The sequence below is a fragment of the Neolamprologus multifasciatus genome, chromosome 19 (assembly GCF_963576455.1).
Source record: "Neolamprologus multifasciatus chromosome 19, fNeoMul1.2, whole genome shotgun sequence".
Classification (NCBI taxonomy): Eukaryota; Metazoa; Chordata; class Actinopteri; order Cichliformes; family Cichlidae; genus Neolamprologus; species Neolamprologus multifasciatus.
This window is the reverse complement of record NC_140457.1, coordinates 27,101,605-27,117,986: the sequence shown is the minus strand read 5'-3', so window position 1 is coordinate 27,117,986 and position 16,382 is coordinate 27,101,605. Positions and strand designations below refer to the sequence as shown.

The 16,382-nt window shown below is 39.0% G+C and overlaps 1 protein-coding gene and 1 long non-coding RNA gene across 3 annotated transcripts; both read right to left on the bottom strand.

Moving 5' to 3' along the window:
* Positions 1–24: 24 nt before the first annotated feature.
* On the bottom strand, positions 25–6,542 carry LOC146496739 (uncharacterized). 2 transcript variants are annotated; one of them, XM_085144176.1, is made up of 15 exons: positions 4,070–6,542; positions 3,765–3,828; positions 3,337–3,562; positions 3,149–3,224; positions 2,743–3,026; positions 2,625–2,660; positions 2,444–2,517; positions 2,264–2,341; positions 1,790–1,995; positions 1,609–1,708; positions 1,349–1,511; positions 1,140–1,246; positions 905–1,049; positions 641–767; positions 25–495 (listed from the first exon to the last, which is right to left on the bottom strand). In XM_085144176.1, exons 2-15 carry the CDS (start codon positions 3,770–3,772, stop codon positions 158–160), a joined length of 1,968 nt encoding a protein of 655 aa, XP_085000302.1. In that variant the 5' UTR covers positions 3,773–3,828; positions 4,070–6,542; the 3' UTR covers positions 25–157. The 2 variants fall into 2 exon arrangements, with proteins under 2 accessions (XP_085000302.1, XP_085000301.1); XM_085144175.1 differs by having other exon boundaries at positions 3,765–3,904; positions 4,070–6,541.
* A 2,298-nt stretch (positions 6,543–8,840) lies between these two features.
* On the bottom strand, positions 8,841–12,480 carry LOC146496738 (uncharacterized). Its single transcript, XR_014871275.1, has 3 exons — positions 12,365–12,480; positions 10,677–12,207; positions 8,841–10,641 (listed from the first exon to the last, which is right to left on the bottom strand). It is a non-coding gene; the product is annotated as an uncharacterized LOC146496738 (long non-coding RNA).
* Between the last annotated feature and the right edge of the window lie 3,902 nt (positions 12,481–16,382).

The window sequence follows — 16,382 nt, the reverse complement described above, 5'->3', positions numbered from 1 at the left end:
AGACAAGCAAACAAAGCACTTATTATCTATCAACGTAGGACCTTACACAAAGTTTTGAAGTCTTGTCATTTTCATGAAACAGCTACAAACATCTTAACAGCTAATGTTTAGAAACATTTTTACTCATTTAGTTTCCAAATTACAAGAGAACAATGTGTTAAACTCTGTGGAATCCACCACCATATCTAACTGCTGCACTCATTATGGTTTTAAACACTGTGTAAGTGTCCAGATGCTGCACTGGAAAAGTCACAGTACAAGTGCATGCACTCACAACTGGGTAACAAATGGAGTGATCTCCCAGCCGCTTCTTACATTCGTGGTCAAACTTGCATGTTATTTTGAAATTTCTCTTTTCATCAGGAAGGATGGGAACATGGGACTGGCCGGTCATCCACTGGAGCACATGGTGGACAGCAAGAGACTCTGATTTTTCACCACCTGCACCGCCTGTGTTTCCATCTGTGATGTTTGAAAATGTTTCTGAAGTCTTTTCTAAATAAAAAGCAATTACAATGTTTTAAATTAACAACTAAGAATACTTTCTAGTGCCCTGCATGTTAAAGCAAAAATATTTAACAGATGCATACGGTGTATATATACAATACTATAGGTATATACAGCTAATACTATGTAGTACCTGATGCTTCAATCTCCTGCAAGAAATCTTGCAAAAAATTTATGATCTTCCTCTCAGTTCTCTCCCTAGATGTCCCCTTTTCACTGAAACGTGGTTGGCAGCTCATCATAATGAAATCAGCGTCTGGCTGTAAATAAGGAAATAAAGTAGATTATATTATAGATATATTATTCATTCAAAACTAATAAATAAATACAGGATAACTACAGTACAGATAAGTGGACTGTCTTTGGATCAGACTGAAGCTGCTATGTTAATACTTACTTTGAGGATTTTCCCAGGAACAAACAAACTGTGGCAAGCTTCAGGATTTACAGCCAGCAGGTTCACAAGACCATACAGTTCCATGCCCTTTCTGAGCTGCTGTAGCATTGGAATCAGTCTTGTTGTAGAGTGTAAGACAATGGCACTTAAAAAAAACAAACAAAAAAAACAAAATGAAAAACTAGTTGGGGATGGGGGGATGGGTTAATGATCTCTCTGATGTTTTCTCCCTTACCGGATCATGCTTTCCTTACTATCCATCTTTATCTGGTTTGTGTATCCACAGCTGACAATTTCATCAGCCCACAACAGCAGAGACTGTATGTCTGCTGCATCTTCAACCTGGAAATGTATAATGTGAAAGAGGAAATACAGAAGGTTAAAAGTGTTTAAAAACACCATACTCATAATATATCATGTGCCAGAGCTAAACCAGGTGCTCACTTTGCAGATGAGCAGGGAAGATTCCACATCTGCAACGTCCTCCTTAGACAGACAGCTGAAATCAACCTCTCCTGAGCAGAGGAAATTGTAGCACCATTCTTTGAAAAAGGCAGGAGATGGGCCTCCTTGGGCAAGGCTGACTGCAATTATTTCACCAACAGTTCTGTGTAGACAAATGATTATAATTCATTTTCAGGTAACATTTACAAAAATATCGGATGTGTATTAAATGTGATACACAAAGCTCGTATGTAACCAACCTGAAGTTTTCATTATCAAGATCGGTCAGAGAATACTTGGGGTTTTTGCCCTTGTTCTCAGGTCCTTCAAAGAATCTGCTTTCAATACCTGAAATCATGTCTTTCATACAAAAAATATCCGCATTTTTAAGTTATCCATTATTTATTGACACTAGGACAAAACAGGTAATAGGCAACTCACCACTCAAAAACTCTTTCCTAAGTGCTCCTGTATCCACACCTGCCTCTCCAATGAAAACCACCCTAAGAACACTGGTGGGAGATGCAGATTTTTTTCTCTGCCACTGGAGAATGCCTCTGTCTGGAAGGTCTTCTCTGTCCACACACAACTTAAATTCTGTTGTGGTGTCGACTTGTTGTTCAAGGCAACGCAATACATCTTCCACGCTTAACAAAAACAGGGTAGAAAACATCCTAAGTTCTCAAAGAAAAATAATCATCTTTAGATTAAAAGAGGCTACCACTTTAAACATGATTATAAATTATTGCAGCATGTTCTGTGCAACAACCTTTAACAATAATTTAAAGTAGTGTGATCATAAAATGTTTTATATGAAATTAAACCCCAGTTATTGTGTAAAAGATCTTACACATAATTTTAACAAATGGTTCTGCATAATAGTGTGTATATGAACTATAATAGAGCAAAAAGTACCTGTCTGTTGTGCATACTGAAGTTTGCGCTGGTGTCCCTGTAGTTTGGTCATTTTCTTCAGGCACCATGCATTGAAAGCTGTTGACGAAACAAAGTTAAAAAAAAAACAAAAAAACTACATATGTTTGCGTGGACTGTTACTGATTAACATTTTTTCATAAACGGCTGAAAATAGATTACCTATCCCCACACAGACTCGCATGGACTGTGATCTCATCTTCAGGAAAGTCCTTAGTGCATATTGGACAAATAACCTACAATTTCAAAAAAGGGGTACATGTTATGCATAGTGGGAAAAAGATCATTACCAATACAAAATTCATTGTAGTTACTATGGTTTTTAGTAATGTGCTAGGTTTACCTTGCATTTGCTTTTCACAATGCATAACTCAGATTCCTGCAGAATCAAAAAACTGTAATTGTGATACTATATTATTTAATCAAAATTGCTCAATTTGATTTCATCAAAATTGTCTCACCTCATCATCATCAGTCTCATCAGGAGAGAATTTTCCTTTGCACGTATTGATGTGTACTGCAAGCATCTGCAGAGGCATAACTTCATTACACTGGTAACATATCTTCTTTGGCATCTTTGAAAAGTGCTGTGAGTCGGGAGGTAGAGGAGATGTGTCTAATGTTTCCTGAAGAGGTACTATGTAAAAAGTGGACTTGCCACCTCCTGACACAGCTTTCAGTGTTTTGACAGAATAGCCTTCTGTTTCAGGTGGAATTACAGTGAGCTTTCGTCGACCACCGCCACCTTTATTGACAGAAAGATAGCATAAACAATCAAGCAGCAAAAGTATCAACTACATAATCATAATGCAGTATGAGCACGCAAGAATGCCAAAAACACACATAAAAACTGAATTAACAACAAACCTGTTGCCTTATGCAAGAGCCATCCTCCACAAAGATATTCCATTTTTGGAAAGGTTTCTTCCAGAAGTCTAGAAATCTTAGTTAAAAACACAGTTAAGCAGAATGGAACACTAAATGGACTGTGGCATATGATTCAGGCTAAATGCGTTTGCCAATGACTAATTTTAATACTGACTATACAAACTTACCTCTGCATGGTCACCATCTTCTGGAAGAGACACTGTTTGTCTCCCCATGCCAGCTTGTAGGAGTTCAAGCTCATCAGCTGGCAAAGGTGTGTAGGATGTGTTTTTTGACAGCAAATAAAAACTGAGGCCTGTGGTCTTACTGCCTGCCTTAACAAGCTGCTTAGTAGATGTTAAACATCTCTTTTTACCACGCCTCAAGTTTGATTTGAAATATCCTGGAAATGATCTGTGGGATGAAAATGCTTGAGTTTAAAAAATGCAGTGTTGCATAACATAAGGGTTATTGTTTAATAAAGTTATTAAATATGACATCAGTCCTTAAAAGCACATTTTAATTTAAAAATCAATGTTGATAAATCCACAAACCAAATAACTTTAACAGAAAAGATTGCAAAAAGTAAAAAAAAAATTAAAAAAAAAGCAAAAACCTTGTCATCTCTTGCTGGATAGTCAAATTTCTAGGCTCCGGCTGCCCACTCTCTGTTGGCCTCCCTGAAGGATTTGTGGATATGTTGTTAAGCAGCAAAGACACCAGATTTCTTACTGCTGACTCAACTGCACCATTACCCTAAAAAACATGATTAGGATACACTGCCTCAGTAAGACAACTACGCTGGTAATTACCCATAAGGCTAGCTTAAACTCTACAGCTGCATCTGTAACTACAATTTTACAGCATATTAAACAGAAAGGACAGCAAATTACTAAATTCGCAAAAAACAATTAAACTCACCTGATACTGTGGTGTAGTATTATTGGAGCCATTGTTTGATTCTGCCATCTCTTCTTTAGCTGCAGAGTAAATCAAAAATCCCTCGATCTGCAAGAAGCGAGGCTGAGTGGACAGTGTTTCCGGAAGGCAGTAGCTAGCGAGCTAATTGGAGACCGTAAGAGCCAATCAGAATTTTTGAAACCAAGTCTGTGATTGGTTGGATTTGTGGCACACTTATAACGGTGTACAGAAAGTTGAGCGTACGAAGCAGAGAATGTTGTGAGCGCAAGCAACACATTGCGAGCAAGCGCAAATGAAAAAACTGAGCGAGAGGGGGTGCTATTGTGTGTGTATATGGATAAGCGCAAACACTGAAATACGTTTTTTGCACGCAGCAATGAATTTTGTTCACTCAAATTCAGCTTTTGTACGCTCAAAATAAATTTCTCCTCAAAATGCAACACTTGCACCTGCAATTTTTTTTTACGTGCGCTCAAATTTTTTTTACGTGCGCTCAGAATAGTGGCACAAAAATAACGCCATAGATTTGGAGTATGCATTTCAAGTACACTTCGAATTGGGACAGCCGTCGTCGCGTGGCGGTGACGTAACCGCACTTAAAATGCGTACTTCAAGCGTGCAGACCCTGGGGGGGCCAAGATGGCGGCGCTGTGAACGGTCTGTTACAGAACTTGCTCTGTCTTAAAATTCCTTTATAAGCAGCAAAGCAACCTCTAAGGTGCAAACTTCTAGTTGTATGTGATGGCAAAAAACCTGGGCTCAAATAAGAGAGCTCTTATCACTCCTACTTCCTCCCCGTCAAAACATTCTGGTAAGAAAAGAGTGATGGAAACTGACACGGCGGAAAGCATTATTACGACGCTCAAGATGGCTATCGAAGAGCAAGGAGCTAGCATCGAGAAGAGTATTAGCGACCTGAAGGTTACTATTAACTTTATCTCAGAAGATCTCAGGGAGCTAAAAGGAAAAGTGTCTCGTACTGAAGTAAGGGTGGATAAAGCAGAAGAGAAAATTCAAACACTGGAAAGCAAAGTGCTGGAGTTGTCTCGGTATAAACGAAGATGGAACCTGCGACTTCACGGGCTACCTGAAGAAGAAGGAGAAAACGTACGCAGTAAGGTTATTGAAATCTGCCAAAACATGGATCCTGACCACCGTGATAAGTTCCCGGAGGTACTTGATTCAGTCCACAGGATCGGTCAACGACGTGAGACCTCTTCTGCGCCACTGCATCGCGCCATAATCTTGCAATTTACCATGAGACACTTTCGAGACATCATCTGGAAGGCGGCGAAGCGGTCTGACTACCTGAAGACAAGGAAGCTCCATTTCAAAGAAGATCTCTCTCCTGAGGACCGAGAGAGACGCAACCAGCTATGGCCACAGGTGGAGAAAGCACGTAAGGAAGGGAAAATTGCCTACTTCGTGGGAGCCCGTGCTTTCGTGAACAGAAAAGAAATTCACTGAAATCTCTTCCAGTCCTGTTGTGGATATACCTCAAGGTCTCGTTTCCCTATTGTTCTGAAGACTTATAGTATGCTGTTGCTGCTAAAATGTTTTGTGAAGCACTTTTTAAGACAGAGTAGTTCTGCTCTCTCTGAAGCTTACACACTCTTCTCAGGGTAAAAAGTTAATTTACTTTTCAAAATTTCATCTTTATCCTTTATTTCTTTCAATGCTCGAGGACTAAGAGACAATACCAAAAGGAAAGCTCTGTTTTTATATGCTAAAAGTTTGAATACTGACTTTTGTTTCTTACAAGAATCCCATTCTGAATCTAAGGATGCTAACTTCTGGAAATCCCAATGGGGCGAAGATTTATGGATGTCTCATGGCACAAACCATTCAGCGGGAACTCTGATTTTAAACCACAGATTTAATGGAAAAATTATATCTTCAGAAACTGATCAAAAAGGACATTTTATTTTGCTAGTTGTTTTTTTTAATGATCAGACCCTCTTACTGGGTAACATTTACGGCTATAATAACAAACAGGAGAATATTGACCTAATACTTGATGTAAATGAGAAAATTGAGTCTTTAATAAGTAAATTTGCTAATCTAAAGATTATATTAGGAGGAGACTGGAATCATTCACTCAATAACATGATAGATAGATGGCCAAGTAAAAGTCAGGAAAGTAGTAATTATATGGTGGATTTTATAAATGAAAGAGACCTAATTGATATTTGGAGATTCAATAATCCAACAACTAAGGAATTTTCGTGGAAAAATAGATCTGGCTCTTTACAGTCTCGTATTGATTATTGGCTAATTTCTGATCCTTTATCCGAATATGTTTCTACATCAAAAATGTTGCCAACACCATTGACAGATCATAAAACAATTTTTTTGGAGATATGTTTGTATGCCAGTAAACCGTCTAAAAGAGTGAATGCTTATTGGAAATTAAATAATTCTCTTTTACTGAATGATTCTTTGGTAAAGGAAATTAAAACAAAAATAGATGAGTATTGGCACAAGGCATGTATTGAAAATGCTTTTTGTAAAAATTGGGAGCTTATGAAATTTGAATTGAGGTCTCTTTTAATGAAAAGGGGAGCTGAAACAGTTAAAAATAGAAAAAAAGAAGAGTCAGAAATAATTTCTGAAATTATCACTTTGTCTAGATCACCTGATAATTTATCTGAAGATAACCGGAACAGACTTCAAATTCTACAATTAAAATGAGATAATATATATATTTACAAGGCAAAAGGTGCCTTTGTGCGGTCAAGAAGGAAATGGCTTGAAGAGGGAGAACAAAACTCTAGCTATTTTTTCAAATTAGAAAAACACCATAATGCTTTTGCCAGCATGACTAAACTTTGTTCAGATGGAGTCATCACACAAGACCCTCAAGTGATTTCCAAGACTTGTGAACTTTTCTATAAAAATTTATATAAATCTAATCTTTCTACAGAAGCCATGGAAAAATTCTATAATTCCTTAGGTAATATTAAAAAAATTAGTGACAATAATAAAACTATGTGTGATGCCCCCATCACAATACTAGACATTGAAGGTGCTATTAATAAAATGAAACTTAATAAGAGTCCAGGGAATGACGGTTTGACTTCTGAACTTTACAAATTATTTTCAAAGGACTTATCACGCTTTTTACATAAAGTATATATTGAAAGCATTGATAATGGAAAAACTCCCTCCTTCTTTGACTCAGGGGCTAATTACTTTGATTCCGAAACCTCAAAAAGACACCCTTTTGATAGAAAATTGGAGACCTATTTCGCTGCTGAATAACGATTATAAACGATTATAACGATTATAATTGCTATGTGTTTGGCTAAAAAGTTAAAATATGCACTTAATGATATCATTGATGAAACACAGTCTGGTTTTATGACTGGCAGACACATAACTAACAACATAAGACTGGTAATTGATATTTTGGATCATTCAGATTTAATCACAGATAATAGTTTCATTCTTTTTTTGGATTTTTATAAAGCTTTCGACTCCATTGAACATGAATTCATGTTCAGAGCACTTGATATTTTTGGTTTTGGAAATATCTTTAAAAAATCAATTCAAACTTTATATACAGATGCAAATAGCTCAATCAAACTCCCTTTGGGTACAACGAAAAGATTTGATATCAACCGTGGGATCCGGCAAGGTTGTCCAATTTCTGCATATCTTTTCCTTCTTCCTATGCAGTTACTCTCTATTCATTTTAAAAACAGCAGTGTAGTGGGTCTCTCTATTGCTGGCAGAGCATTATCTATTACTCAACTAGCGGATGACACAACACTATTTTTAAAAGATAAATATCAAGTTGATAAAGCTCTCAAAGTTGTCAATAATTTCTCAATAGCCTCTGGTCTTAAACTCAACATCCCAAAATGTGAACTTCTCCCTGTTAAATTCTGCACAGATGCTATTATATCAGGTGTTCCTGTTAAAAATAAGGTTAAATATCTTGGTATTATCATTCAAAAAGACCAAGATGCCAGATTATCTGAAAATTTCGACCCTCTTATAACTGCAATACAACAAAGATTTAATCTATGGCTTCAAAGAGATTTGTCCATTACTGGACGATCCTTGGTAGCCAAAGTCGAAGGCCTCTCCCGACTTATTTATGCAGCTATGGCACTTGATGTTTCGAAAGAATTATGCACAAAAATTGATAAAATATTATTTAACTTCATTTGGAAAAAGAAAGAAAAGAAACATTATATTAAAAAAAATGTAATGATAAACAAGTTGTGTTCTGGTGGCCTAAATTCTTTAGATTTCACTTCCTTGAATGCGTCTTTTAAAATCAAATGGATCAAACTCTTTTTTAAAAATCCCAGTTCAATTTGGAATTTTATTACCAACCATATCTTTAACTCACTTGGAGGAATGCACTTTCTGCTAAGATGCAATTACAATATCTCTAAATTACCGATTAAACTCTCCAACTTTCATAGTCAACTCTTATCATCTTGGTTAATGATATACTCTCACAACTTTTCTCCCCATAAATATCTAATTTGGAACAATCAGGATATTAAATTTAAGAACAAATCATTATATATTCAGAAATGGGTTGATAGAAATATTTTACTTGTGAGTCAATTACTGAATGATAATGGTCAATTATTTTCTTATAAGGAATTTTTGTCTGTTTATGATTTTCCTGTCACTCCAAGAGAATATGCTGTAGTTTTTGATGCGATACCAGATGGAGTGAGAAGGTTATTGGTGTCTGCTCCTAAGGGTAGAAATTGTATTATTCCAGAACTAAATCCCGGTAGCATATACATCGGTAACATCTGTCCTTTATTGAGTGATAAAGCCACAAATCAATGTATTAGACAAATCATTCAAAGAGATATTGTTTCCAAACCTGCAGCTGTATTTTACTGGAACAATATTTACAATGATATAGACTGGAAAAACACTTGGATTCTATCAAGGAAATTTATTATTACTAATAAGATAAGAGAAGTTACTCTTAAGTTGATCCATAGATGTTATCCTGTAAAGACATATCTGGTTAAATTTAAAAAAATATTGATACTCTTTGTACTTTTTGCAGCAATGCAGAAGAAACAATATGTCATTTATTTTGGGAATGCACTTATACACATGTATTTTGGATGGATCTAAATAATTTTATAAACACCAAAATTGATTCCTCATGTAAACTGAAGTTTCAACATATTCTATTTGGACTCTCACATACCGATAAAATAAATCCAGGGAAAAAATATATTATTAATCTTCTGATTATTTTTGCCAAATTTCACATACACTGTACAAAATTTTCTCAACAGCGTCCAAACATATTTGCTTTTAAAGCCTTGTTTTCCATTTATCTGGAGAATCTTAAGAACAGTACTAACTCCAAAGCATGTAAAACACTAGAGCTGTGTCAAATGTATAATTTCACTTGACTTACGTGTTGTTTATTTATACCTTGAGCACTTCCCTTTTTCTTTTTTTTTAGTTATTTTGTTTATCTATTTTCTTCTAAAGTATACCTTTTTGTTTACGTACTTGTATACGTAACTTGTTCAAGACACTGCAAGCTGTGGAATTTTTCATACCCTTTCTATATTCTACATTACTATGTATGTTTGTTGTTCAATTGTCTAAATAAATGATGGGAGAAAAAAAAAAAAAAAAGCGTGCAGACCCTGAAATGGGACACAGCGACTGTGTTGGAACGAGGATTACAAGATGCTTAAAAGCAGCTCCAAAGAAACGGACGGTATAGAGACCGATTTCGTTCAGAGGCGAAGCGGTGGTACTTGCAGAAAATGGCGTGCATTTGAAATGTGGACCCGTATGAAATGCGGCCGTGGAGTAGAAACCCTGAAGACCAACCGCTACTGACATAGCCTGACATATTTTCGTACCTTATCTGTGGAGTCAGCGCGTACAAATCGTCATTCAAACAAAGGTAAGTCAGCTCGAGTACTGCGTGTGAAATGCATTTGATTTCCCTGCAAACAATCACATTAGTGCAGCATAAATTCATTCATGAGGGGAAATTACAGTGAGAACATGTGGAGACTGTTAGAGGGAAAACATGGTGAGTTCAGTGCATTGATGTGACATTGTCCTGAAGGATTTAGTTATTCTCTATGGTTAAAGAAATTGCAATTATACGGAGCCCCGCAGGGGACATGGGAGAAAAAAAAATTAAGACGGACTTTTGCGAGATCTCGCAAAAGTTTTGCGAGATCTCGCAAAACTAACTCGGGATCTCGCAAAAGTTTTGCGAGATCTCGCAAAACAAACTCGGGATCTCGCAAAACTTTTGCGAGATCTCGCAAAACAAACTCGGGATCTCGCAAAACTTTTGCGAGATCTCGCAAAACAAACTCGGGATCTCGCAAAACTTTTGCGAGATCTCGCAAAACAAACTCGGGATCTCGCAAAACTTTTGCGAGATCTCGCAAAACAAACTCGGGATCTCGCAAAACTTTTGCGAAATCTCGCAAACGTTTTAGCCGCATTCTTCGGACGCTGGCTCGAAGCCGACCGGGAGGTCGAGGCACGATGTGCCGGGAAAGCGGTGTTCCTCCCGGCTGTAGTAGGTCTCGACCTCCCGATAGCTCGAAGCTAACGGGACGTCTCGACCTCGCGTTACCTTCAAGCTAATGGGAAGAATGCGGCTAAAACTTTTGCGAGATCTCGCAAAAGTTTTGCGAGATCCCGAGTTTGTTTTGCGAGATCTCGCAAAACTTTTGCGAGATCTCGCAAAAGTCCGTCTTAATTTTTTTTTCTCCCATGTCCCCTGCGGGGCTCCGTACAATTATTTATTCATATTTATTATAAATTATTCTAATTATACATCTTGCTTCCATATTTGTATCCTGTGTCACTAAAAATACATTTTATTTTAATTTTATACATTGATTAATGACCTGAAGAATCTCCTTATCATATTAAGTGATTCATAATTGTCACTTTATGCTTTCTCCATCTCTAAAGTGATGACATCCTTGCATTACATACTTTAGGTTCATTTTCTGCAGGCAGGTTTCTGAGAGAGAACAGGCAGATTAACACTATAACAATAGCGTTCTATAGATGGACACATAAAGAAATGAAAAATTACATGTATGTGCTAACTTTCTAAACACTTTGTTACATTTATGATAAAGTAGATTAAACACATTTATGTCGGCCTGGGCTCATTCTTGTCTTTAAATTAACTTTGTCTGTGTGTGTTTCAGGTCCTGCACTCTCAAAGACTGAATGAACCAGCATTGCAGCCATGGGTCACTGTGAGCATCACAGGGAAGGTTGAAGCCGCCTACTGCACCTGTAAGGCCGGAGTCGTGGAGACCTGCAGCCATGTCGCTGTTTTTCTGTTTAAAGTAGAAGCAACAGTGCGGATCATGGCACAAGGACTGTTACAGATGAACCTGCATACTGGGTTTTGCTGGGTAATGTGACCAAGATACAGTCAGTGGTTGGCCATAAGATAGACTTCTCCTCTTCAGCTGCCCAAAAAAGGCTCTTGATCAAAACATAAACAGACCATCTATATTGAAAGGCAAAAGGAGCCGTCCTCTAAAAAGAAAAATCCCACCTGCTACTGTGGAGGAGTTGTCACTGCTATAATGCCATAATGTTTTATCTAGGGGTCTAGATTTATGTCTGTAGTGCACTGCCGTGTAAATAATTTGCATTTACTGAATATGTAATGACTGAGTCCCACTGTTCAAAAATTGAATAAAGAAACAAACTAATGTTTGCCTTTTTTATTATTATTAAAACCACTTTATAGAACATCACATCAGTTACAGTGTAGAATCCATATCATTTATAGTTTACAAATGACAAAATGTTTACATAAAATCATGACAGTGTTTACATGATATCACCCACTACTAATATTACTTTAATTACTGTATCTTTTGAAAAAAAATACCGCTATTTATACAGCAAAAGACTTAGGAATGTTTAACAGGAGCAGGTTTCATTTTTCCCTGGTTTTATTTTCACACTGTTCACAAACGCAGCAAACCTTCACCAGCTTATCCAGAAGGGTCACCTCTTCACCCTCACATGGAAGAAGTAATCTGATTGGCATGGTGGTTTGTTTGAAGCAGGTCCCTTGTGTAGCGCTGGAACCCAGTCACGATGTTTCATCCATTTCATTGGCTGGTTTGCTGCAATAATGCCAAATAATTAGCAACTCTATAAATAGAAGGTTGTTATGCAAAATCACTCAGTAGGATGTTTGTTCTAATTTGCTATGAGCTCAGAGCGCATCGAAAATAAAACTAATAGGCTATAAAGAGTGATATGAACATATTTAAAACTTACCGGAATGAAAATGTCTGGAGCACCAACAGATATTTGGAGATGGAAGAGAAGAGATATCAGCTCGTCTCACAGCTGCTATCCAGGCTAGACGCCTTCGTTTGCTAACATCGATACATGAGCTGCCTCATGTTGCTTCCAGGTTGGGAAAGAATGAAAAGATAAACCATTTTCAAGCTTATTCTCTTGCCGGTCGTGCGATCGAACATTGCAGCCGACCACACAGCAAATACGAACCGTGGCTGTTGTGTGTGCCTTCGCTCCTTCGTCGCTTGCGCTTAGACCCCGAACATGGCGGATCAGGCCAAAATCCTTTCCACGCCCACCCCCGTGACATCACGCTCCAAAGCCCTATAAGAATGCCACCTATGGTAAATGAACTGCTGCCCATTAGGCCACCTGGCACAATAGCTCCGCCTCCTGCAACTTCATTGATTGTCTTTTTAACGATCTGCAGAAGAGCACCTTCGCTGCTGTGCAGGGGATCTTCTCCAGCTCGTTCATTTTCTGGCTGAAGAAGAGAAGCCTGATGCTCGGCGTGACCTTCTCCAATGAGCTCATTGGCAGAGACGAGGGGAGGCGCTGTGTCAGATCGCAGGTATCGATCCAATGATGATGTCACTCTGAATGTGTGTGTGTGTGCGCATACTTTGTCTGTTTGATGTTTGAACATCAGACAGGCAATCAACATCAACATCAACCCATTAATGGGTTTACTGGTTTGCGTGCAGTCACTCTTGCCTGTGAAGCTGATCGGGATGAACTGCGACGTGGTGAAGCAGTTTGTGGCCGACAGACTGCTGCTAGAGCTTCTCCAAGGTAACACAGGTCAAGTGATCATGTGACTGACTTAAAGGCGGAAAAATATCCCCAGTCATTTGAGCAACAAGTCAAAGTTTTTAAAGCTTTCAACAAAACACATTTATCAGTTCTCCAAACAGAGACACATTTTAAGAACTCTTTGACCTCAGAGAGGTTCTCTGATCCAGGACTCCTGGATCAGAGTGCTGGCCAGCCATCGCCAAGCACGAACAGGCCCTGCACACAATAGAAATGCGAATGCTCAGGTGGTGTCTAGGCCTCACACGTCGGGACCAAGTCATGAATTAAGACGTCAGAAGGCGGCTCGGCATGCCAATCACGGAGAAAATGCGCGAGGCACGGCTACAGTGGTACGGACACGTATTACGCTCAGACGACAGCTCAGTGGCGAAAACGACAATGAGGCTTGAACCCAGTGGCCAGTGACCCCGTGTTGGGGCGAAGAAACGGTGGATGGATAGAATTAAGGAAGACATGAAGATCCTCAATGCCACCCTCGATCGTGCCAAATGTAGACGGATTTGCCATGCGGAACATGGAAACACCCTTTCGTGAAAAGTCACACTTTTCACTGTAACCAACTCCTTAAGGCTTTCCTGGAGAAATTGGAGGCTGCACAGGTCACCCATCACTATACTGTACCCAAAAGTGTAAAACATGACATTTCCTGTTCCCACTAGGTGGCACTGTCACTGATGTCAAATATGGCAGTTGAAAAATGTTCAGGGGTGGAGCCTTACCATATGTGTGCAATTTGGTCCAGATCGGACAATGTATGACAGAATGAGAGGCAATAAGATTTTCATGGCGAGTCATCGAAATTCGCCGTGGAGCCACCGCATCACCGTATCACGAAAACTCAAAAGCTCCACAATTTAACATGGCCCAGGTGTGTAGTTGACACTGACCAAAGATGAAGGTCATACGGCAAAATCCCAAGGAGGAGTTCGAAAAAGTTCGAGGCATGGAAATGGCAAAATTAGAGCCAAAATGTCAACTTCACTTCTGAATTGCTGACTTCCTGTTGGATTTGCGTCAATGGGCCCACAGACTTTGTTTGTCTCGGCATGATACACATCTGTGCCAGATTTCATACATGTAGCTCAAACGATGTGGTCATAGGGCATCATTTAACAAGGCATAGGTGGCGCTCTAGAGCCATTTCCCAGTGCTCATATGTAAAACCATTAAAATACAAAATTTTTCACCAGACCTGGCGTGTGTGCAAAATTTCATGAGTTTTTGAGCATGTTAAAGCCCTCAAAAAGCCAATTCATTTGCCGTAATAATAATAATAATAACTAGAAAGCAAATTTTAAGTGTGCCTATGCCGCCGCTAATCAGTGTAGTTTGCCATTCAAACGGCTACAGAGAGCAAAACTCAGCAGAGCAGCCATTCTCCACCATTAACTATGGTAAAGATGAGGTGACTTCGTACAGCCCTGATTTGTAGCCGCTGTGCGCAGAGGTTCATGAGCAGAAGTCCCATTGTACCACGGCAGACCCGACAATGTTTGCATGAACACGCTTTGAAGCATTACGTTATGGACCACTTTTCACACATGGTTTCTGTACCCACACAGCCGGCTGTAGCTTTTCATCTCACAGCCCGACACATACAAAAAAAAAAAAAAAAAAAACAACCGAGAGAGCACAGACTTTACGCCTGAGAGGCGTGATTTCAGATGCCGCTGAGGTGGGTCCACCTCCCCTGCAAGCGGCACTGCAGACCACGCCCCGCCACATACATCAAACACGTAAAATAAATATTTGTGCACTTTTGCATTCACTTTGTTTTTTGTTATTTTTACACAGTGTTCTGAATGATTAACAATGGTCTACAGCCAATCTTGTGTATTATTATACAAACTTTGGTTGTAAGATTCAGATAACTATTTAATAAAAGCTAAATATTTTATATGAGAGTAAGAAAGAAAAGTATATCTTTGTGCCCTCCTTTCCCCGTTAATGCCCTACCTGGCCCCCTGGCAAAAGCTTTGCTAGATCCGCCCCTGCACAGTTACCAGCTGTCTCTCAGAAACAGTTCATAACTTCCCTTCAACTCATTCATGTCACCTGTTTTTCCATCACCAGTTCAGCTCTGATAATTCAGTAAGGACATCTCCTGGTTCCAACCAGCCACCTTTACAGCTGTGGCTCCAGCAAACATCAGCTGATACTAGAAATTAATATCAAATAAATTCTAACAGCAGCTGATCAAGCTTAAACGTGCTGCTGTTGTTTAGCGCGATAAAAAAAACAAGAGAGAAAAACTCCTTAATTGATCAGTTTCATGATTGAAGTTGCAACAGGCGAGCGAATGAAGGGGAAGGCTGCGTAACGACAGAATAAATCCAGCTTTGTGTCTTCTTCTGTTCTACCTCAAGTACGGGACAAACTGTGTTCCTTTTCAGCTCAATACGAAATGCGTAATATTTTCTCTGAATGCGGGACGATTCCGTTTGCATGGGACGGTTGGCAACTCTACTAACTAACCTTATGAATACAATAAAGTTCACCATCAGTAACACAGCACCCACCCAGCTGTATAGAAAGTCTGTCATGCTAACTAGCGCGCAGTACGACTTATTGTAACTGATTGTAAAAAATTCAGCACAACCAAAATATACATAACGTCTTACCTGACATTCAGTTCACCGGACACTCGTACCGGTGGCGTGAGAGAGAGAGAGAGGTGAAATGAGACAGAGAACCGCTCTCGGTGTAAGCCAGGCCCAGTCGCTCGGCGGCCGCCTCGCATCTCTCTTTTTCCCCCCATCTCCTTTCTGTCATACACTGGTGGCTAGCTGCCCTCTGTTGTAGCTCGGCGTTAGCCACCACCAAACAACTGAGTTATTTTTTCCACATCGAACAGCATCTGGACAATCCACCACCTTTCAGTTTTTTACCATTACTAAAATGAATAAATGAATCACCAGCCCATATAAATTAAAAATAAGTCCAGCAGCCAACCAAGAGTAATCACGAAAGACTAGGGGGTGAAACAAGAGCGTGAGCCGGTGTTGTGCCAAAAAGTGATTGCCTGCCAAAAACTGATTTCCAATGTTTCCGTGTATTTTTTTATGTGTAATATCTTTATGTATGTTGGTAAATAGACTTCGGTGAACAGCGTTTACAAAGGGGTTATATATAGAATTCAAAAATTATCTGTTTTTTCAAGTATCTTTACAGCTCTGTG

Coding starts and splice junctions, on each gene's coding strand:
- LOC146496739 (XM_085144175.1), bottom strand. CDS start 4,117: ATGGCAGAATCAAACAATGGCTCCAATAATACTACACCACAGTATCAG. Junction 3,905..4,069: donor ATACTACACCACAGTATCAG/GTGAGTTTAATT, acceptor CATGTTTTTTAG/GGTAATGGTGCAGTTGAGTC. Junction 1,512..1,608: donor CTTGATAATGAAAACTTCAG/GTTGGTTACATA, acceptor TTGTCTACACAG/AACTGTTGGTGAAATAATTG.